Here is a 23363-nt window from a genome sequence, read left to right as displayed (position 1 = left end):
GATACAGAATAAAGCTCCCTCTACACTGACCCATCAAACACTCCCAGGGCAGGTACAGCAAGGGTTAGATACAGAGTAAAGCTCCCTCTACACTGTCCCATCAAACACTCCCAGGGCATGAACAGCACGGGTTAGATACAGAGTAAAGCTCCCTCTACACTGTCCCATCAAACACTCCCAGGGCAGGTACAGCACAGGTTAGATACAGAGTAAAGCTCCCTCTACACTGACCCATCAAACACGCCCAGGGCAGGTACAGCACGGGTTAGATACAGAGTAAAGCTCCCTCTGCACTGTCCCATCAAACACTCCCAGGGCAGGTACAGCACGGGTTAGATACAGAATAAAGCTCCCTCTACACTGACCCATCAAACACTCCCAGGGCAGGTACAGCAAGGGTTAGATACAGAGTAAAGCTCCCTCTACACTGTCCCATCAAACACTCCCAGGGCAGGTACAGCACGGGTTAGATACAGAGTAAAGCTCCCTCTACACTGTCGCATCAAACACTCCCCCAGGGCAGGTACAGCATGGGTTAGATACAGAGTAAAGCTCCCTCTACACTGTCCCATCAAACACTCCCAGGGCATGAACAGCACGGGTTAGATACAGAGTAAAGCTCCCTCTACACTGTCCCATCAAACACTCCCAGGGCAGGTACAGCACGGGTTAGATACAGAGTAAAGCTCCCTCTACACTGTCCCGTCAAACACTCCCAGGGCAGGTACAGCACGGGTTAGATACAGAGTAAAGCTCCCTCTACACTGTCCCATCAAACACTCCCAGTGCAGGTACAGCACGGGTTAGATACAGAGTAAAGCTCCCTCTACACTGTCCCATCAAACACTCCCAGGGCAGGTACAGCACGGGTTAGATACGGAGTAAAGCTCCCTCTACACTGTCCCATCAAACACTCCCAGTGCAGGTACAGCACGGGTTAGATACAGAGTAAAGCTCCCTCTACACTGTCCCATCAAACACTCCCAGGGCAGGTACAGCACGGGCTTAGATACAGAGTAAAGCTCCCTCTACACTGTCCCATCAAACACTCCCAGGGCAGGTACAGCACGGGTTAGATACAGAGTAAAGCTCCCTCTACACTGTCCCATCAAACACTCCCAGGGCAGGTACAGCACGGGTTAGATACAGAGTAAAGCTCCCTCTACACTGTCCCATCAAACACTCCCAGGGCATGTACAGCACGGGTTAGATACAGAGTAAAGCTCCCTCTACACTGTCCCATCAAACACTCCCAGGGCAGGTACAGCACGGGGTTAGATACAGAGTAAAGCTCCCTCTACACTGTCCCATCAAACACTCCCAGGGCAGGTACAGCACGGGTTAGATACAGAGTAAAGCTCCCTCTACACTGTCCCATCAAACACTCCCAGGGCAGGTACGGCACGGGTTAGATACAGAGTAAAGCTCCCTCTGCACTGTCCCATCAAACACTCCCAGGGCAGGTACAGCACGGGTTAGATACAGAATAAAGCTCCCTCTACACTGACCCATCAAACACTCCCAGGGCAGGTACAGCAAGGGTTAGATACAGAGTAAAGCTCCCTCTACACTGTCCCATCAAACACTCCCAGGGCAGGTACAGCACGGGTTAGATACAGAGTAAAGCTCCCTCTACACTGTCCCATCAAACACTCCCAGGGCAGGTACAGCATGGGTTAGATACAGAATAAAGCTCCCTCTACACTGACCCATCAAACACTCCCAGGGCAGGTACAGCAAGGGTTAGATACAGAGTAAAGCTCCCTCTACACTGTCCCATCAAACACTCCCAGGGCATGAACAGCACGGGTTAGATACAGAGTAAAGCTCCCTCTACACTGTCCCATCAAACACTCCCAGGGCAGGTACAGCACAGGTTAGATACAGAGTAAAGCTCCCTCTACACTGACCCATCAAACACGCCCAGGGCAGGTACAGCACGGGTTAGATACAGAGTAAAGCTCCCTCTGCACTGTCCCATCAAACACTCCCAGGGCAGGTACAGCACGGGTTAGATACAGAATAAAGCTCCCTCTACACTGACCCATCAAACACTCCCAGGGCAGGTACAGCAAGGGTTAGATACAGAGTAAAGCTCCCTCTACACTGTCCCATCAAACACTCCCAGGGCAGGTACAGCACGGGTTAGATACAGAGTAAAGCTCCCTCTACACTGTCGCATCAAACACTCCCCCAGGGCAGGTACAGCATGGGTTAGATACAGAGTAAAGCTCCCTCTACACTGTCCCATCAAACACTCCCAGGGCATGAACAGCACGGGTTAGATACAGAGTAAAGCTCCCTCTACACTGTCCCATCAAACACTCCCAGGGCAGGTACAGCACGGGTTAGATACAGAGTAAAGCTCCCTCTACACTGTCCCGTCAAACACTCCCAGGGCAGGTACAGCACGGGTTAGATACAGAGTAAAGCTCCCTCTACACTGTCCCATCAAACACTCCCAGTGCAGGTACAGCACGGGTTAGATACAGAGTAAAGCTCCCTCTACACTGTCCCATCAAACACTCCCAGGGCAGGTACAGCACGGGTTAGATACGGAGTAAAGCTCCCTCTACACTGTCCCATCAAACACTCCCAGTGCAGGTACAGCACGGGTTAGATACAGAGTAAAGCTCCCTCTACACTGTCCCATCAAACACTCCCAGGGCAGGTACAGCACGGGCTTAGATACAGAGTAAAGCTCCCTCTACACTGTCCCATCAAACACTCCCAGGGCAGGTAAAGCACGGGTTAGATACAGAGTAAAGCTCCCTCTACACTGTCCCATCAAACACTCCCAGGGCAGGTACAGCACGGGTTAGATACAGAGTAAAGCTCCCTCTACACTGTCCCATCAAACACTCCCAGGGCATGTACAGCACGGGTTAGATACAGAGTAAAGCTCCCTCTACACTGTCCCATCAAACACTCCCAGGGCAGGTACAGCACGGGGTTAGATACAGAGTAAAGCTCCCTCTACACTGTCCCATCAAACACTCCCAGGGCAGGTACAGCACGGGTTAGATACAGAGTAAAGCTCCCTCTACACTGTCCCATCAAACACTCCCAGGGCAGGTACGGCACGGGTTAGATACAGAGTAAAGCTCCCTCTACACTGTCCCATCAAACACTCCCAGGGCAGGTACAGCACGGGTTAGATACAGAGTAAAGCTCCCTCTACACTGTCCCATCAAACACTCCCAGGGCAGGTACAGCATGGGTTAGATACAGAGTAAAGCTCCCTCTACACTGTCCCTTCAAACACTCCCGGGCAGGCCGTGTCCAAGCATTTTACCTTCATGGACTTTCCGTTCGATTCATACCATGGAGCTTTGGAGACACAAGTAAAGTTGAAGTTCTGGCTCCCATTAATCTGCACACATCTCTCAAAGTGCTAGTACTAAAAGATCTTAGTTTATTGATTTAGGATTTGTCCAATCACGAGGCAACAGGACTAAGAACGGTCGTTTTCGATGGCATGACAGAAGAAATAACAGAGACAGAAGGTGCGTGAAGAACTGAACGAGAGAGAGAGAGAGAGACGGGGGGGAATGAAAACTGTCGAGTGAGTCAATGACAGCGCTCTCCAATTGAGGCGTGTTCACTGAGGCCTACCTGTCACTGTCATTCAGAGTCCGCGGAATGGACGCGCACTTCCCATTGGCTGTATCCCACCCGCAGTATGGATCTCTGGCGGCCACGCACTGTTTGCATGTGTTTCCGTAGCTCTCACAGTTTGCTAGCGGTAGTCGCACAGTCTCCAGCGAGGTTCCAACAAACAGGTGGCCCTGAAAGGGATGGGTCAGTCCAGAGTTAGCACTTGGCGTCCCGAGTCCAAGGTTGCTAGTACCAACAGCACATTCCGTGACCAGTATGGTTGCAAAGGGACACCGGCAGATTACGTGAGTGGGCAAAGCTATGGCAAATGGAGTTCAGTGTACCTGATGTTGCTACGTGATGTTACGCGGTTTCATGTAGAAGGAGCTAAATGTAACTGTGTCTCAAGTCTACCTACACGAGCTATATGAAGCTTCCCCACTTACCCCCTACCAATAACTGGGCCACACGGAACAGGAAGATGAGAGGCTACATAGGATTACATCGGATATACGGCACAGAAACAGGCCAGTCGGCCCAACCAGTCCATGCCGGTGTTTATGATCCACTCGAGCCTCCTCCCGTCTTTCCTCATCTAACTCTATCAGCGTAACCCTCTATTCCCTTCTCCCTCATGTGTTTATCCAGCCTCCTTTTAAATGCATCTGTGCTATTCTCCTCAACCACTCCCTGTGGTAGCGAGTTCCACATTCTCACCACTCTCTGGGTAAAGGAGTTTCTCCTGAATTCCCTATTGGATTTCTTGGTGACTATCTTATATTGATGGCCTCCAGTTCTGGTCTTCCCCACAAGTGGAAACATTCTCTCTGTATCCACTCTATCAAAACCTTTCATAATTTTAAAGACCTCTACTAGGTCACACCTCAGCCTTTTGTTCAAGAGAAAAGAGACCCAGCCTGTTCATCCTTTCCTGATATGTATACCCTCGCATTTCTGGTATCATCCTTGTAAATCTTCTCTGCACCCTCTCCAGTGCCTCTATATCCTTTTTATAATATGGCGACCAGAACTGCACGTAGTACTCCAAGTGTGGTCTAACCAAGGTTCGATACAGGTTTAGCATAACTTCCCTACTTTTCAATTCTATCCCTCTAGAAATAAACCCTAGTGTTTGGTTTGCTTTTTATGGCCTTGTTAACCTGTGTCGCAACTTTTAGTGATTTGTGTATTTGTACTCCGAGATCCCTTTGTTCCTCTACCCCACCCAGACTCGCACCCTCCAAGTGATAAGTGACCTCCCTATTCTTCCTACCTCACATTTATCTGTGTTGAACTTCATTTGCCAATTATTTGCCCATTCTGCAAATTTATTAATGTCCTCCTGTAATTTGTTGCAGTCCTCCTCAGTATTGACTATCCCCCCAATTTGGTATCATCCGCAAATTTAGAAATTGTGTTTTTGATTCCAAAGTCTAAATTGTTAATATAAATTGTGAACAACAGTGGCCCCAGCACTGATCCTTGTGGAACACCACTACCCACCTTCTGCCACTGTGAATAACCACCCTTTACCCCCACTCTCTGCTTTCTGTCCTGAGGCCAGCTAGCTATCTATTCTGCTACTTGTCCCTTGACTCCGCATTCTCTGACCTTATTCGTCAGTCTATTATGTGGTAACTTATCGAAGGCCTTTTGAAAATCTAGATAAATTACATCTACTACATAACCCTTGTCTAATCTCTCTGTTACCTCTTCAAAAAATTCAATGAGGTTCGTCAAGCAAGACTTTCCTTTTTGAAATCCATGCTGACTATTCATCATTATTATATTTTTGGTTGCTAGATGTTCTTCTCTTTTCTCCATTAGTAGGGATTCAATTATTTTTCCTGCCACCAATGTTAAACTGACTGGTCTATAGTTCCCTGGACATGTTCTATCCCCCTTAAATATTAATATTACGTTAGCTATCCGCCAGTCCTCTGGCACTACACCCTTTTTCTAATGTATTGTTAAATATGTGTAGTAATGCCTCTGCTATCTCTTCCCTAGATTCTTTTAAAAGTCGTGGATGCAATCCATCCGGACCAGGGGTTTTATCCTCTTTGATTAGTTTATTTAATATATCTCCTCTTTTTATTTTAAATGCACTTATCTCATTACTAATCTCATCATCCGATGTCATGTCCACCTGTTCTATCTCCCTGGTAAATACTGAAGCAAAATAATTATTTAATATTTCTGCCATCTCTCTATCGCTGCCTGTGGTATTAGCCTGTCCATCCCTTAATGGCCCTATTCCCATCCCGACCTTCGTTTTTTTTATTGATGTGCCTGTAAAATATTTTACTATTTTGTTTCATGTTCCTTGCTAAACAGCACACTCTGTGACCAGTGTGATTGCAAAGGGACACAAAAGATTACGTGAGTGGGCAAAGCTATGGCAAATGCAGTTCAGTTGTCCCTAATGTTGCTACGTGAGGTTGCATGGTTTCATGTAGAAGGAGCTAAATGCAGCGGTGTCTCAAGGCAGTCCAACACAAGCTATGTGAACCCACCCCCCCCCCCCCAGCTCCCACGCCCCAATAGCTGAGCCACACGGAATAGGAAGACTAGAGGCTGGATTCCCAGTCTGGGCTGATCCCAACTGGGGAAGCAGTAGGCTGATGTCCCGCTTCCCGATCACCATCTTGTGACCCGGACTGGGAATTGCATGGGCGACGGCAGGATAGGGTTCAGCTCTGAAACAACCCCCCCTGTGGTTGACCAGCTTTCCGACGCTCTCTATCTAGGCTCAGACATGAAGAGACGCGAGGGTGAGGTACAGGAGGGGTGCCCGCCCAGCAGGGAGACTTCAGAAACTTTCTCCACAGCACCACTATTGTCCAGATCCTGCAACTACATTGTTACCATCGACTGTTTACATGCAAGATTTCCATTCTAACCTGCTACATAACAACTAGCATCTATCCAGCACCTTTAACGTAGTAAAACGTCCCACGGCGCTTCACAGGAACGTAAATCAGACAAAATTTGACCCCGAGCCACATACAGAGATATTAGGACAGGTGACCAAAAGCTGGGTCAAAGCGATCAGTTTTAAGGAGCGTCTTAAAGGAGGAGAGAGAGAGGCGGAGAGGTTTAGGGAGGGAATTCCAGAGCTCGGGGCCCAGGCAGCTGAAGGCACGGCCGCCAATGGTGGAGCGATGGAAATCGGGGGATGCGCAAGAGGGCAGAATTGGAGGAGCACAGAGATCTCGGAGGGTTGTAACTTCAGTGTTAAATGTCGACTTAAAAGGGTGACAAAAATCATGACAACAGGGAGTGTGCGCACACACACACACCCTCACACCCTCATACACACTCGCACTCACACTCACACTCTCACACACACTCTCACACACACTCTCACACACACACTCACACACACTCTCACACTCTCACACTCACACACTCACACTCACACACTCACACACACTCTCACACTCACACACACACTCTCTCACGCACACACTCACACACACTCTCACACACACTCTCACACACACTCTCACACACACTCTCTCACACACACACTCTCTCACACACACACTCTCTCACACACACACTCTCTCACACACACTCTCACACACACACTCACACACACTCTCACACACACACACACTCACTCTCACACACACACTCTCACACACACACACACACACACACACAAGTTTATTTTGATAATATAAGAGATTGCCCTCCAATGTCCCCATCCCTCCTGAAGGTGGTCTCTTGTGCTGGCCATGTTCGATAGCACTGGAGAGGTACCACCAACGCTGCCTCCGCACGATCCTGCAAATCCATTGGCAGGATAGGTGCACCAACGTCAGTGTTCTGGCTCAGGCCAACATCCCCAGCATCGAAGCTTTGACCACGCTCGATCAGCTCCGATGAATGGGTCACATTGTCCGCATGCCCGATACGAGACTCCCAAAACAAGCGCTCTACTCGGAGCTCTGACATGGCAAGAGAGCCCCAGGTGGGCAGAGGAAACGCTTCAAGGACACCCTCAAAGCCTCCTTGAAAAAGTGCAACATCCCCACCGACACCTGGTAATCCCTGGCCCAAGACCGCACAAAGTGGAGGAGAAGCATTCGGGAAGGTGCCGAACACCTCGAGTCTCTTCGCCGGGAGCAAGCGGAAGCCAAGCGCAGGCAGTGCAAGGAGCGCACGTCAACCCAAGCACCCCACCCACCCGCCCCTTCAACCACCGTCTGCCCCACCTGTGACAGAGACTGTAGGTCCCGCATTGGACTTATCAGTCACCTGAGAACTCATTTTTAGTGTGGAAGCAAGTCATCCAGGTAAGCATGCAGGTGCAGCAGGCGGTTAAGGCGGCAAATGGTATATTGGCCTTTGTAGCGAGAGGGTTCGAGTACAGGAGCAAGGATGTCTTGCTGCAGTTGTACAGGGCCTTGGTGAGACCACACCTTGAGTATTGTGTGCAGTTTTGGTCGCCTTATCTGAGGAAGGATGTTCTTGCCATGGAGGGAGTGCAGCGAAGATTCACCAGGCTGATACCTGGGATGGCAGGAATGACGTATGAGGAGAGATTGGGTCGATTGGGCTTATACTCGCTGGAGTTTAGAAGAATGAGAGGGGATCTCATTGAAACTTATAAAATTCTAACAGGACTAGACAGACTAGATGCAGGAAGGATGTTCCCGATGGCGGGGGAGTCCAGAACCAGGGGTCACAGTCTAAGGATAAGGGGTAAGCCATTTAGGACAGAGATGAGGAGGAATTTCTTCACCCAGAGAGTGGTGAACCTGTGGAATTCTCTACCACAGAAGGCAGTAGAGGCCAATTCATTAAATATATTCAAGAAGGAGTTAGATATATTTCTTAAGGCTAAAGGGATCAAGGGATATGGGGAGAAGGCAGGGACAGGGTACTGAATTTGGATGATCAGCCATGATCTCATTGAATGGCGGAGCGGGCTCGAGGGGCCGAATGGCCGACTCCTGCTCCTATCTTCTATGTTTCTATCCTCGGTTCTGAGGGACTGCCTAAGAAGAAGAAGAAGTTCCATAGGCTCCACTTCAGTAGCGCGAGTTGGCAGGGCCCCGAGCTCGATCGCATCGATCCTGCCACACACGCACATTCGCTTTCCCGAAGGACTCGCTGGATGCCCCCATCCCCCGAAGCCCAGATACGACGGGGCCGATTGTAGCTTCCCCCTTGTGGCCTCCCCCAGCCAAGGTGACTTAACTCGGCACCCCCCTGGCCCGTGTGGCTCAGTCCCACACCGCCACCTTGCCCACCGAGGCAGCGGGAGACGTGCCGCTTATCCGAATCTTACCGTGCTAGAGTCCAGAGTCATGGCCGAGACGGGAGCCTCAGTCTTAAAGGGGCTGAGCTCGGAAATAATGAAGGACTTCCCATTGCTGTGAAGAACTTTATGGATCTTCCCGTTTCCTTAAAGAACAAATTAGAACAAGTAAGACTACACAACATACACACAGGTTTGCTCCACCCGCACAACAGATACCCCACCTAAAGAACAGATACACGCTGCACATCCCACCCACAGAGCCTATATCCCACCCACATTAAACGTACCCGCCCACAGAACTTCTAGCCTGGCCCCACCCGCCACAGGTTAGTGTGTAGAATCATACAGCACAGAAGGAGGCCATTCGGCCCATCGTTTCTGGCATAGCTCCCTCGCGGCGCTCTCCAATTAGTCCCACTCTTCCCCCTCGCTCTTTCCCCGTAACCCTGCAAATTTTCCCCCTCGAGTATTTATCCAATTCCCTTTTGAAAGTTACTATTGAATCTGCTTCCACCGCCCTTTCAGGCAGCGCGTCCCAGATCACAACAACTCGCTGCGTAAAAAACATTCTCCTCATCTCCCCCTCTGGTTCTGTTGCTAATTATCTTCAATCTGTGTCCTCTGGTTACCAACCCTCCTGCCACTGGAAACAGCTTTTCCTTATTTACTCTTATCGAAACCGTTCATGATTTTGAACGCCTCTATTAAATCTCCTCTTAACCTTCTCTGCTCTAAGGAGAACGACCCCAGCTTTTCCAGTCTCTCCACGTAGCTGAAGTCCCTCATCCCCTGGGACCATTCTGGTCAATCTCCTCCGCACCCTCTCCAAGGCCTTGACATCCTTCTTAAAGTGCGGTGCCCAGAATTGGACACAAGAGGCCCAACCAGTGTTTTAAAAGGGTTTAGCATAACAGGTATACTGGTATATTGAAACATACAAGATTCTGAGGGGGATTGACAGGGTAGATGCTGAGAGGCTGTTTCCCCCTGGCTGGAGAGTCTCGAACCAGGGGTCACAGTCTCAGGATAAGGGGTCGGCCATTGAGGACTGAGATGAGGAGGAATTTCTTCACTCAGAGGGTGGTGAATCTTTGGAATTCTCTGCCCCAGAGGGCTGTGGAGGCTCAGTCGTTGAGTATATTCAAGGCTGATCGATAGATTTTTGGACTCCCGGGGAATCGAGGGATATGGGGATCGGGCGGGAAAGTGGAGTTGAGGTCGATGATCAGCCGTGATCTTATTGAATGGCGGAGCGGGCTGGAGGGGCCGAATGGCCGACTCCCACTCCTAATTTGTATGTTCTTAAATATCCCAGGCCCACCTGGTACAGGTTAGTGTATCTATCCCAGGCCCACCTGGTACAGGTTAGTGTATCTATCCCAGGCCCACCCGGTACAGGTTAGTGTATCTATCCCAGGCCCACCTGGTACAGGTTAGTGTATATATCCCAGGCCCACCTGGTACAGGTTAGTGTATCTATCCCAGGCCCACCTTGTACAGGTTAGTGTATCTATCCCAGGCCCACCTGGTACAGGTTAGTGTATATATCCCAGGCCCACCTGGTACAGGTTAGTGTATCTATCCCAGTCCCACCTTGTACAGGTTAGTGTATCTATCCCAGGCCCACCTGGTACAGGTTAGTGTATATATCCCAGGCCCACCTGGTACAGGTTAGTGTATCTATCCCAGGCCCACCTGGTACAGGTTAGTGTATCTATCCCAGGCCCACCTGGTACAGGTTAGTGTATCTATCCCAGGCCCACCTAGTACAGGTTAGTGTATCTATCCCAGGCCCACCTAGTACAGGTTAGTGTATCTATCCCAGGCCCACCTGGTACAGGTTAGTGTATCTATCCCAGGCCCACCTGGTACAGGTTAGTGTATCTATCCCAGGCCCACCTGGTACAGGTTAGTGTATCTATCCCAGGCCCACCTGGTACAGGTTAGTGTATCTATCCCAGGCCCACCTGGTACAGGTTAGTGTATCTATCCCAGGCCCACCTGGTACAGGTTAGTGTATCTATCCCAGGCCCACCTAGTACAGGTTAGTGTATCTATCCCAGGCCCACCTGGTACAGGTTAGTGTATCTATCCCAGGCCCACCTGGTACAGGTTAGTGTATCTATCCCAGTCCCACCTGGTGCAGGTTAGTGTATCTATCCCAGTCCCACCTGGTACAGGTTAGTGTATATATCCCAGTCCCACCTGGTGCAGGTTAGTGTATCTATCCCAGTCCCACCTGGTACAGGTTAGTGTATATATCCCAGTCCCACCTGGTGCAGGTTAGTGTATCTATCCCAGGCCCACCTGGTACAGGTTAGTGTATCTATCCCAGGCCCACTTGGTACAGGTTAGTGTATCTATCCCAGGCCCACCTGGTACAGGTTAGTGTATCTATCCCAGGCCCGCCTGGTACAGGTTAGTGTATCTATCCCAGGCCCACCTGGTACAGGTTAGTGTATCTATCCCAGTCCCACCTGGTGCAGGTTAGTGTATCTATCCCAGGCCCACCTGGTACAGGTTAGTGTATATATCCCAGGCCCACTTGGTACGGGTTAGTGTATCTATCCCAGGCCCACCTGGTACAGGTTAGTGTATCTATCCCAGGCCCGCCTGGTACAGGTTAGTGTATCTATCCCAGGCCCACCTAGTACAGGTTAGTGTATCTATCCCAGTCCCACCTAGTACAGGTTAGTGTATCTATCCCAGTCCCACCTGGTGCAGGTTAGTGTATCTATCCCAGTCCCACCTGGTGCAGGTTAGTGTATCTATCCCAGGCCCACCTGGTGCAGGTTAGTGTATCTATCCCAGGCCCACCTGGTACAGGTAGCAGCATGTTCACCAATGATGTAGCCCGTAACGTACCTGTGCCGAGGAACAAGACCTGATGGAAGTTCTGGCTGGCTCCCCTGACTCTATCAGCAGTGATCCTTGTGTAGCTGCTGTGCTTCATGACATAGAGAGGGTGCCTCTTGATTGGGTAGATGGGGTCCTCCATCTCTGGGTGGTTCCTGATTACCTGAATGGTTTTAGGCTGGGTGCTGGTGGTACACTGCGGAAATGGATGCCGGTCAGTAGCGTTTGCGAAACACACGAGGCCGTGAGCATCCCCGTTCCCGATTTTGCTCGCACCTCCCGGGCAGTCCGTTATTTACATATGTGGCCCCTGTGCATGAACTACCCCTTGAATGCATCTACGCTAGTCACCTCAATTACTACTACCTGTACTTGCCCATAGTGAGATTGGAACCGATGATCTTTGGGCTGACCAGTCCACGAACCACCAGGCGATCACACCAACCCCTAATTTCCAGCCGTGACCACTGGTTAGCGATGAGAAGCAGGAACCCCGATTGGTTTCCGCCTCCACCACCAGGGATTAAATTCCGAGGAGAGAGTGCACAAACTAGGGTTGTAATCCCTGGAGTTTAGATGGTTAAGGAGTGATTTGATCGAAGTTTTCAAGTTCTCAAGGGGAAACTGATAGAGAGAAACTATTTCCGCTGGTTGGGGAGTCTAGGACTAGGGGGCAGAGTCTAAGAATTAGAGCCAGACCTTTCAGGAGTGAAGTTAGGAAACACTTCTACACACAAAGGGTGGTAGAAGTTTGGAACTCTCTTCCGCAATCGGCAATTGATACTGGATCAATTGTTAATTTTAAATCTGATAGATTCCTGTTAACCAAAGGTATTAAGGGATACGGGCCAAAGGCGGGTAGATGGAGTTAGGTCGCAGATCAGCCATGATCTCATTGAAGGGCGTAACAGGCTCGAGGGTCTGAATGGCCTCCTCCTGATCCTGTGTAACAGCTCGAGGGGCTGAATGGCCTCCTCCTGTTCCTGTGCAACAGGCTCGAGGGGGTGAATGGCCTCCTCCTGTTCCTGTGTAACAGGCTCAAGGGGCTGGATGGCATCCTCCTGTTCCTGTGTAACAGGCTCGAGGGGCTGAATGGGCCTCCTCCTGTTCCTGTGTAACAGGCTCGAGGGGGCTGAACGGCCTCCTCCTGTTCCTGTGTAACAGGCTCGAGGAGCTGAATGGGCCTCCTCCTGTTCCTGTGTAACAGGCTCGAGGGGCTGAATGGCCTCCTCCTGTTCCTGTGTAACAGGCTCGAGGGGCTGAATGGGCTCCTCCTGTTCCTGTGTAATCGGCTCGAGGGGCTGAATGGGCCTCCTCCTGTTCCTAATGTAACGAGCTCGAGGGGGCTGAATGGCCTCCTCCTGTTCCTGTGTGTCCCCCCGAGATACCGACCACCTCCCCAGCGATGATCCCCTCGCTCAGCACAGACTGGCAGTGGAACCCAAGATCAGTCCAATGCTCAGCTGCCGATATCCCAGCTGAACCACGGGGAGAGCTGGGAAAAACTCGTAGAAAGCTTTGCCGTACCGTTCCTGGCCTCTGATTGCCCGCCAGGTTGCTATTGGAACCCTTCAGACTGGAGGTTGTAAACACCCGGTCGATGTCCGCTTGTGAATAGGCACAGATTGCAGTGGAGTTCCTGCAGAAAACAGTATCAGCAAGTCAGTTAAGTTGGTTAAATGTCCATTCGCACCATTGCTGTTTTTTGTGGGATCGCGCTGTGCACAGAATGGCTTTGATTGTAGCCGCGCTTCAAAGTAACTTTCGGCAGCACCTCCCAAACCCGCGACCTCTACCGCCTAGAAGGACAAGGGCAGCAGGCGCATGGGAACACCACCACCTCCAAGTTCCCCTCCGAGTCACACACACCATCCCAACTTGGAAATATATCGCCCATTCTGACTGATACCTGGGATGGCAGGGATGACGTATGAAGAGAGATTGGGTCGATTAGGCTTATATTCGCTAGAGTTTAGAAGAATGAAAGGGGATCTCATTGAAACTTATAAAATTCTTACAGGACTAGACAGACTAGATGCAGGAAGGATGTTCCCGATGGCGGGGGAGTCCAGAACCAGGGGTCACAGTCTAAGGATAAGGGGTCGGCCATTTAGGACTGAGATGAGGAGGAATTTCTTCACCCAGAGAGTGGTGAACCTGTGGAATTCTCTACCACAGAAGGCAGTTGAGGCCAATTCATTAAATATATTCAAGAAGGAGTTAGATATATTTCTTCAGGCTAAAGGGATCAAGGGATATGGGGAGAAGGCAGGGACAGGGTACTGAATTTGGATGATCAGCCATGATCGCATTAAATGGCAGAGCAGGCTCGAGGGGCCGAATGGCCTACTCCTGCTCCTATCTGCTATGTTTCTATGTTCCTTCATCATCGTTGGGTCAAAATCCTGGAACTCCCTCCCTAACAGCACTGTGGGAGCACCTTCACCACACGGGACTGCAGCGGTTCAAGAAGGCGGCTCACCACCACCTTCTCAAGGGCGATTAGGGATGGGCAATAAATGCTGGGCCTTGCCAGCGACGCCCATGTCTCAAGAATGAATAAAGAGAAAGACGGGTGACTGCACACGTCACAAAACCGGAATGGAGTTGGCCAAAGCTCACGGAATGGATAGTCAATGGCAAAGCATGGAATGGGGGTCTACCATATCTAAACCCTGCAAACTCCTCTATTCCCCCTCGGAGACTTTCCACTCACCACAAGCTGGAGAAGATTCCATACACGATGCTGTCCCTTGGGTCATCTTCCACAAGGAGGACAAAGACATCTTCCATCTTGTTGAAATGCCTCGATTCAGTTGGGAAGCCACAGATCAGTCGGGCCTTCAAGAAGGTTGTCCACGTGTCTTGAAGGGCAGTCTTTGATGATCCCTCATCAACCTGGGAAAACCCAACAGGAAGTAAATCGGGTTAGTTGCTTTCCAGTTGTGACCAGTTTGTTCGGGAGATGGACAGGGGGGTGGGGGGGTACTTTTGAAAGGAATTGTCTTTCATGGCCGAGAGTGGTCATCTCTTCTGCTACACATCCATCCTCTGGACTTCACTTCCCCTTTTGAAATGCACCTAAGACAACATTGGACAGAGACCCTGGCTGTGTTGACCAAGTTTGTAATGGACAGAGACCCTGGTGAGTTGAGCAAGTTTGCAATAGACAGAGACCCTGGTGTGTTGACCAAGTTTGCAATGGACAGAGACCCTGGCTGTGTTGACCAAGTTTGTAATGGACAGAGACCCTGGCTGTGTTGACCAAGTTTGTAATGGACAGAGACCCTGGCTGTGTTGACCAAGTTTGTAATGGACAGAGACCCTGGTGAGTTGAGCAAGTTTGCAATGGACAGAGACCCTGGTGAGTTGACCAAGTTTGTAATGGACAGAGGCCCTGGTGAGCTGACCAAGTTTGTAATGGACAGAGGCCCTCGTGAGTTGACGAAGTTTGTAATGGACAGAGGCCCTGGCTGTGTTGACCAAGTTTGTAATGGACAGAGACCCTGGTGTGTTGACCAAGTTTGCAATGGACAGAGACCCTGGCTGTGTTGACCAAGTTTGTAATGGACAGAGACCCTGGCTGTGTTGACCAAGTTTGTAATGGACAGAGGACCGGGTGAGCTGACCAAGTTTGTAATGGACAGAGGCCCTGGTGAGTTGACCAAGTTTGCAATGGACAGAGACCCTGGTGAGTTGACCAAGTTTGTAATGGACAGAGACCCTGGTGAGTTGAGCAAGTTTGCAATGGACAGAGGCCCTCGTGAGTTGACGAAGTTTGTAATGGACAGAGGCCCTGGCTGTGTTGACCAAGTTTGTAATGGACAGAGACCCTGGTGTGTTGACCAAGTTTGTAATGGACAGAGACCCTGGCTGTGTTGACCAAGTTTGTAGTGGACAGAGGACCGGGTGAGCTGACCAAGTTTGTAATGGACAGAGACCCTGGTGAGTTGAGCAAGTTTGTAATGGACAGAGACCCTGGCTGAGTTGAGCAAGTTTGTAATGGACAGAGGACCGGGTGAGTTGACCAAGTTTGCAATGGACAGGGGACCGGGTGAGTTGACCAAGTTTGCAATGGACAGAGGACCGGGTGAGTTGACCAAGTTTGCAATGGACAGAGGACCGGGTGAGTTGACCAAGTTTGCAATGGACAGGGGACCGGGTGAGTTGACCAAGTTTGCAATGGACAGGGGACCGGGTGAGTTGACCAAGTTTGCAATGGACAGGGGACTGGGTGAGTTGACCAAGTTTGCAATGGACAGGGAACCGGGTGAGTTGACCAAGTTTGCAATGGACAGGGGACCGGGTGAGTTGACCAAGTTTGCAATGGACAGGGGACCGGGTGAGTTGACCAAGTTTGCAATGGACAGGGGACCGGGTGAGTTGACCAAGTTTGCAATGGACAGGGGACCGGGTGAGTTGACCAAGTTTGCAATGGACAGGGGACCGGGTGAGTTGACCAAGTTTGCAATGGACAGGGGACCGGGTGAGTTGAGCAAGTTTGTAATGGACAGGGGACTGGGTGAGTTGACCAAGTTTGCAATGGACAGGGGACCGGGTGAGTTGACCAAGTTTGCAATGGACAGAGGACCGGGAGAGTTGACCAAGTTTGCAATGGACAGGGGACCGGGTGAGTTGACCAAGTTTGCAATGGACAGGGGACCGGGTGAGTTGACCAAGTTTGCAATGGACAGAGGACCGGGTGAGTTGACCAAGTTTGCAATGGACAGGGGACCGGGTGAGTTGACCAAGCTTGCAATGGACAGGGGACCGGGTGAGTTGACCAAGTTTGCAATGGACAGAGGACCGGGTGAGTTGACCAAGTTTGCAATGGACAGGGGACCGGGTGAGTTGACCAAGTTTGCAATGGACAGGGGACCGGGTGAGCTGACCAAGTTTGCAATGGACAGGGGACCGGGTGAGTTGACCAAGTTTGCAATGGACAGGGGACCGGGTGAGTTGACCAAGTTTGCAATGGACAGGGGACCGGGTGAGTTGACCAAGTTTGCAATGGACAGGGGACCGGGTGAGTTGACCAAGTTTGCAATGGACAGGGGACCGGGTGAGTTGACCAAGTTTGCAATGGACAGAGGACCGGGTGAGTTGACCAAGTTTGTAATGGAGAGGGGACCGGGTGAGTTGACCAAGTTTGCAATGGACAGGGGACCGGGTGAGTTGACCAAGTTTGCAATGGACAGGGGACCGGGTGAGTTGACCAAGTTTGCAATGGACAGAGGACCGGGTGAGTTGACCAAGTTTGCAATGGACAGGGGACCGGGTGAGTTGACCAAGTTTGTAATGGACAGAGGACCGGGTGAGTTGACCAAGTTTGCAATGGACAGAGGACCGGGTGAGTTGACCAAGTTTGCAATGGACAGAGGACCGGGTGAGTTGACCAAGTTTGCAATGGACAGGGGACCGGGTGAGTTGACCAAGTTTGCAATGGACAGGGGACCGGGTGAGTTGACCAAGTTTGCAATGGACAGGGGACCGGGTGAGTTGACCAAGTTTGCAATGGACAGAGGACCGGGTGTGTTGACGAAGTTTGCAATGGACAGAGACCTTGGTGTGTTGAGCAAGTTTGCAATGGACAGAGGACTGGGTGAGCTGACCAAGTTTGCAATGGACAGGGGACCGGGTGAGCTGACCAAGTTTTCAATGGACAGGGGACCGGGTGAGTTGACGAAGTTTGCAATGGACAGAGACCTTGGTGTGTTGAGCAAGTTTGCAATGGACAGAGGACCGGGTGTGTTGACGAAGTTTGCAATGGACAGAGACCTTGGTGTGTTGAGCAAGTTTGCAATGGACAGAGGACTGGGTGAGCTGACCGAGCTCCGAATAGAGGCCCGTGTTGTGAACTGACGCTTTGATGCTGTTAATCCTGAGCTGGGTCTGCCTTACCTTGCACACACGCCCAATGCGGGACTTGTAGGGCTCCCCGTCCAAACCAGCTCTGTCGTCGGTCTCGCTGAAGAAAAAGTAAATCTCGTCCTTGCTGCTGTCTTTGAGTTTAATCCAAGCTGACCCCACAAACGTTGGATCTAACATGGAAGATACAAAAACCTGATTGAATCACAGTCGAGGCTGGCGATTGATCAGGGGCAATAACATATAAAGAAAGACTTGCATTTCTATAGCGCCTTTCACAACCACCGGACGTCTCAAAGCGCTTTACAGCCAATGAAGTACTATTTGAAGTGTAGTCACTGTTGTAATGTAGGAAACGCGGCAGCCAATTTGCGCACAGCAAGCTCCCACAAACAGCAATGTGATAATGACCAGATCATCTGTTTTTGATGTTGATTGACGGATAACTATTGGCCCAGGACACCGGGGAGAACCCCCCCTGCAGATTAATGAGACAGTGTTCTGACAGAGCAGCCCTTGGTTTAACGTCTCATCCAAAAGAAGGCACCTCAGACAGTGCAGCGCTCCCTCAGTACTGCCCCTCCGACAGTGCAGCGCTCCCTCAGTACTGCCCCTCCGACAGTGCGGCGCTCCCTCAGTACTGCCCCTCCGACAGTGCGGCGCTCCCTCAGTACTGCCCCTCCGACAGTGCGGCGCTCCCTCAGTACTGCCCCTCCGACAGTGCGGCGCTCCCTCAGTACTGCCCCTCCGACAGTGCGGTGCTCCCTCAGTACCGCCACTCTGACTGTGCGGCGCTCCCTCAGTACTGCCCCTCCGACAGTGCGGCGCTCCCTCAGTACTGCCCCTCCGACAGTGCGGCGCTCCCTCAATACTGCCCCTCCGACAGTGCGGCGCTCCCTCAGTACTGCCCCTCCGACAGTGCGGCGCTCCCTCAGTACTGCCCCTCCGACAGTGCGGCGCTCCCTCAGTACTGCCCCTCCGACAGTGCGGCGCTCCCTCAGTACTGCCCCTCCGACAGTGCGGCGCTCCCTCAGTACCGCCCCTCCGACAGTGCGGCGCTCCCTCAGCACTGCCCCTCCGACAGTGCGGCGCTCCTTCACTACTGCCCCTCTGACAGTGCGGCGCTCACTCAGTACTGCCCCTCCGACAGTGCGGTGCTCCCTCAGTACTGCACCTCCGACAGTGCGGCGCTCCCTCAGTACTGCCCCTCCGACAGCGCGGCGCTCCCTCAGTACTGCCCCTCCGACAGTGCGGCGCTCCCTCAGTACTGCCCATCCGACAGTGCGGCGCTCCCTCAGTACTGCCCCTCCGACAGTGCGGCGCTCCCTCAGTACTGCCCCTCCGACAGTGCGCTGCTCCCTCAGTACTGCACCTCCGACTGTGCGGCGCACCCTCAGTACTGCCCCTCCGACAGTGCGGCGCTCCCTCAGTACTGCCCCTCCGACAGTGCGGCGCTCCCTCAGTACTGCCCCTCCGACAGTGCGGCGCTCCCTCAGTACCGCCCCTCCGACAGTGCGGCGCTCCCTCAGCACTGCCCCTCCGACAGTGCGGCGCTCCTTCACTACTGCCCCTCTGACAGTGCGGCGCTCACTCAGTACTGCCCCTCCGACAGTGCGGTGCTCCCTCAGTACTGCACCTCCGACAGTGCGGCGCTCCCTCAGTACTGCCCCTCCGACAGCGCGGCGCTCCCTCAGTACTGCCCCTCCGACAGTGCGGCGCTCCCTCAGTACTGCCCATCCGACAGTGCGGCGCTCCCTCAGTACTGCCCCTCCGACAGTGCGGCGCTCCCTCAGTACTGCCCCTCCGACAGTGCGCTGCTCCCTCAGTACTGCACCTCCGACTGTGCGGCGCACCCTCAGTACTGCCCCTCCGACAGTGCGCCGCTCCCTCAGTACTGCCCCTCCGACAGTGCGGCGCTCCCTCAGTACTGGCACTGGGAGTGTCAACCTGGATTTTGTGCTAAAGTCTCTGGAGTGGGGACTTGAACCCACAACCTTCTGACTCGGAGCCGAGGGTGCTACCCAGTGAGCCACAGCTGACACCGTACCCCTCAAAACCCATTTTTGCAATCTGTTCTGAGTTGGGAAATTGCAGATCAGTCTAGGCTGCACAGTGACTCACTGAACCATTGCAGTATTGCTGGTGTCTGTTTGAGTCTGTCCAGCGATACTTACTCTGCAGCCACCTGTCCTCGGTCTTCAGGTGCTTTATCCTTCCGTAACTGCGGTGAATCGCGCCACTGCTCTGGCCGCTGCTGGTAATTGCTGAGTAGAGGTCTCCCTCTGTGGCCAAGAGAGGAGAGAAGTGAAGTACAATGGAGCAACGCTTGTCGCTACATCCAGCTGGGCCCCCACTGTCATTCAGTTAACTAGCAATGGACAATAGGCAGCCGGTCGTGTTGGCGCACCTGGGATCAGCGCACAGAAGCATCAGCGCCTGGATATGTTGCGTTTGCGCGCAGACACATTGCCGGTACAAGGATGCAACGCATAGGCACACTGCTGTATATACAATCCCAATGGACCCAAACCCCTTCCCATTCACTCCCACTGTACACAATCCCAATAGACCCAAACCCCTTCCTATTCACTCCCATTGTACACAATCCCAATGGACCTAAACCCCTTCCCATTCACTCCCATTGTACACAATCCCAATGGACCTAAACCCCTTCCCATTCACTCCCATTGTACACAATCCCAATGGACCCAAACCCCTTCCCATTCACTCCCATTGTACACAATCCCAATGGACCCAAACCCATTCCCATTCACTCCCATTGTACACAATCCCAATGGACCCAAACCCCTTCCCATTCACTCCCATTGTACACAATCCCAATGGACCTAAACCCCTTCCCATTCACTCCCATTGTACACAATCCCAATGGACCCAAACCCCTTCCCATTCACTCCCATTGTACACAATCCCAATGGACCTAAACCCCTTCCCATTCACTCCCACTGTACACAATCCCAATGGACCCAAACCCCTTCCCATTCACTCCCATTGTACACAATCCCAATGGACCCAAACCCCTTCCCATTCACTCCCACTGTACACAATCCCAATGGACCCAAACCCCTTCCCATTCACTCCCATTGTACACAATCCCAATGGACCCAAACCCCTTCCCATTCACTCCCATTGTACACAATCCCAATGGACCCAAACCCCTTCCCATTCACTCCCATTGTACAGAATCCCAATGGACCCAAACCCCTTCCCATTCACTCCCACTGTACACAATCCCAATGGACCCAAACCCCTTCCCATTCACTCCCATTGTACACAATCCCAATGGACCCAAACCCCTTCCCATTCACTCCCATTGTACACAATCCCAATGGACCTAAACCCCTTCCCATTCACTCCCACTGTACACAATCCCAATGGACCCAAACCCCTTCCCATTCACTCCCATTGTACACAATCCCAATGGACCTAAACCCCTTCCCATTCACTCCCACTGTACACAATCCCAATGGACCCAAACCCCTTCCCATTCACTCCCATTGTACACAATCCCAATGGACCCAAACCCCTTCCCATTCACTCCCACTGTACACAATCCCAATGGACCCAAACCCCTTCCCATTCACTCCCATTGTACACAATCCCAATGGACCCAAACCCCTTCCCATTCACTCCCATTGTACACAATCCCAATGGACCCAAACCCCTTCCCATTCACTCCCACTGTACACAATCCCAATGGACCCAAACCCCTTCCCATTCACTCCCATTGTACACAATCCCAATGGACCCAAACCCCTTCCCATTCACTCCCATTGTACACAATCCCAATGGACCCAAACCCCTTCCCATTCACTCCCATTGTACAGAATCCCAATGGACCCAAACCCCTTCCCATTCACTCCCACTGTACACAATCCCAATGGACCCAAACCCCTTCCCATTCACTCCCATTGTACACAATCCCAATGGACCCAAACCCCTTCCCATTCACTCCCATTGTACACAATCCCAATGGACCCAAACCCCTTCCCATTCACTCCCATTGTACACAATCCCAATGGACCCAAACCCCTTCCCATTCACTCCCATTGTACACACTCCCAATGGACCCAAACCACTTCCCATTCACTCCCATTGTACACAATCCCAATGGACCCAAACCCCTTCCCATTAATCCCATTGTACACAATCCCAATGGACCCAAACCCCTTCCCAATCACTCCCACTGTACACAATCCCAATGGACCCAAACCCCTTGCCATTCACTCCCACTGTATACAATCCCAATGGACCCAAACCCCTTCCCATTCATTCCCACTGTATACAATCCCAATGGACCCAAACCCCTTCCCATTCACTCCCACTGTAGACAATCACAATGGTTAAAAGTCTGATCCGCAAGATGGCGCCTCTGACAGTGCAGCACTCTTTCAGTACTGCCCCTCCGACAGTGCGGCGCCCCCTCAGTACTGCCCCTCCGACGGTGCGGCGCTCCCTCAGTACTGTCCCTCCGACAGTGCGGCGCTCCCTCAGTACCGCCCCTCCGACAGTGCGGCGCTCCCTCAGTACCGCCCCTCCGACAGTGCGGCGCCCCCTCAGTACCGCCCCTCCGACAGTGCGGCGCTCCCTCAGTACTGCCCCTCTGACAGTGCAGCACTCTTTCAGTACTGCACCTCCGACAGTGCGGCGCTCCCTCAGTACTGCCCCTCCGATAGTGCGGCGCCCCCTCAGTACTGCCCCTCCGACAGTGCGGCGCTTCCTCAGTACTGCCCCTCCGACAGTGCAGCGCTCCCTCAGTACTGCCTCTCCGACAGTGCGGCGCTCCCTCAGTACCGCCCCTCCGACAGTGCGGCGCTCCCTCAGTACTGCCCCTCCGACAGTGCGGCGCTCCCTCAGTACCGCCTCTCCGACAGTGCGGCGCTCCCTCAGTACTGCCCCTCCGACAGTGCGGCGCTCCCTCAGGACTTCCCGTCCGACAGTGCGGCGCTCCCTCAGTACCGCCCCTCCGACAGTGCGGCGCTCCCTCAGTACCGCCCCTCCGACAGTGCGGCGCTCCCTCAGTACCGCCCCTCCGACAGTGCGGCGCTCCCTCAGTAGCGCCCCTCCGACAGTGCGGCGCTCCCTCAGTACCGCCCCTCCGACAGTGCGGCGCTCCCTCAGTACGGCCCCTCCGACAGTGCGGCGCTCCCTCAGGACTGCCCGTCCGACAGTGCGGCGCTCCCTCAGTACTGCCCCTCCGACAGTGCGGCGCTCCCTCAGTACCGCCCCTCCAACAGTGCGGCGCTCCCTCAGTACCGCCCCTCCGACAGTGCGACGCTCCCTCAGTACCGCCCCTCCGACAGTGCGGCGCTCCCTCAGTACTGCACTGGGAGTGTCAGCCTAGATTTTGTGCTCAAGTCTTTGGAGCGGGACTCGAACCCACAGCCTTCTGACCCCAAGGCGAGAGAGAGAGCTACCCACTGAGCCACAACCCCTACACCTGCCCTGGCTAAGCTCATCTAACTCAGCACAGGCCAGAGATTGAACGGGAGGTACGAGTGCTGTGTCCAGCTCAGTACTTTCACCCACAGAAAACCTCCTTTCGCCTCGCTACTGACCAACTGCGATGGTGACCGGGCGATGAATTGGTGACGGAGGCGAGATCCCTTTCCCGTCCTTCATGAGCCCGTGTCCCTCTGTGTCACTCGCCAGCTGCGTTTCGTTATTCCGCTGAAAAAGAAATTGAAAGCGAGATGTAGAATAGGGTGTCCATATTTTCTGAACCGAATCCGGGGACACACAGGGTGGG

The 23363-nt window shown here is 52.5% G+C and overlaps 2 protein-coding genes across 3 annotated transcripts in view; both read right to left on the bottom strand.

Annotated features, from left to right (window-relative positions):
• Positions 1-23279, bottom strand: part of LOC147086435 (semaphorin-7A-like) — a 31311-nt gene extending 8032 nt beyond the window's left edge. Inside the window, exons 1-8 of the mRNA XM_085978534.1 lie at positions 23173-23279; positions 19771-19878; positions 17630-17769; positions 14445-14626; positions 13256-13367; positions 11738-11924; positions 8900-9015; positions 3616-3788 (exon numbers count right to left, since the gene is read on the bottom strand). Coding sequence (XP_085834660.1) covers positions 3616-3788; positions 8900-9015; positions 11738-11924; positions 13256-13367; positions 14445-14626; positions 17630-17769; positions 19771-19878; positions 23173-23236 — 1082 coding nt within the window. The 5' untranslated portion in view covers positions 23237-23279. The remainder of the gene's footprint in view (positions 1-3615; positions 3789-8899; positions 9016-11737; positions 11925-13255; positions 13368-14444; positions 14627-17629; positions 17770-19770; positions 19879-23172) is intronic.
• The window catches only part of LOC147086434 (semaphorin-4B-like), a 225931-nt gene that overhangs the window by 185072 nt on the left and 17496 nt on the right, over positions 1-23363 (bottom strand). The gene's annotated exons all lie outside the window — the stretch shown is intronic.

Source organism: Somniosus microcephalus, unplaced genomic scaffold (assembly GCF_052327205.1).
Source record: "Somniosus microcephalus isolate GS21.2 unplaced genomic scaffold, FLI_Smic_1.0 unresolved_chr7, whole genome shotgun sequence".
NCBI lineage: Eukaryota > Metazoa > Chordata > Chondrichthyes > Squaliformes > Somniosidae > Somniosus > Somniosus microcephalus.
The sequence above is the reverse complement of the archived record's forward strand: the minus strand, read 5'-3'. Positions and strand labels throughout refer to the sequence as shown.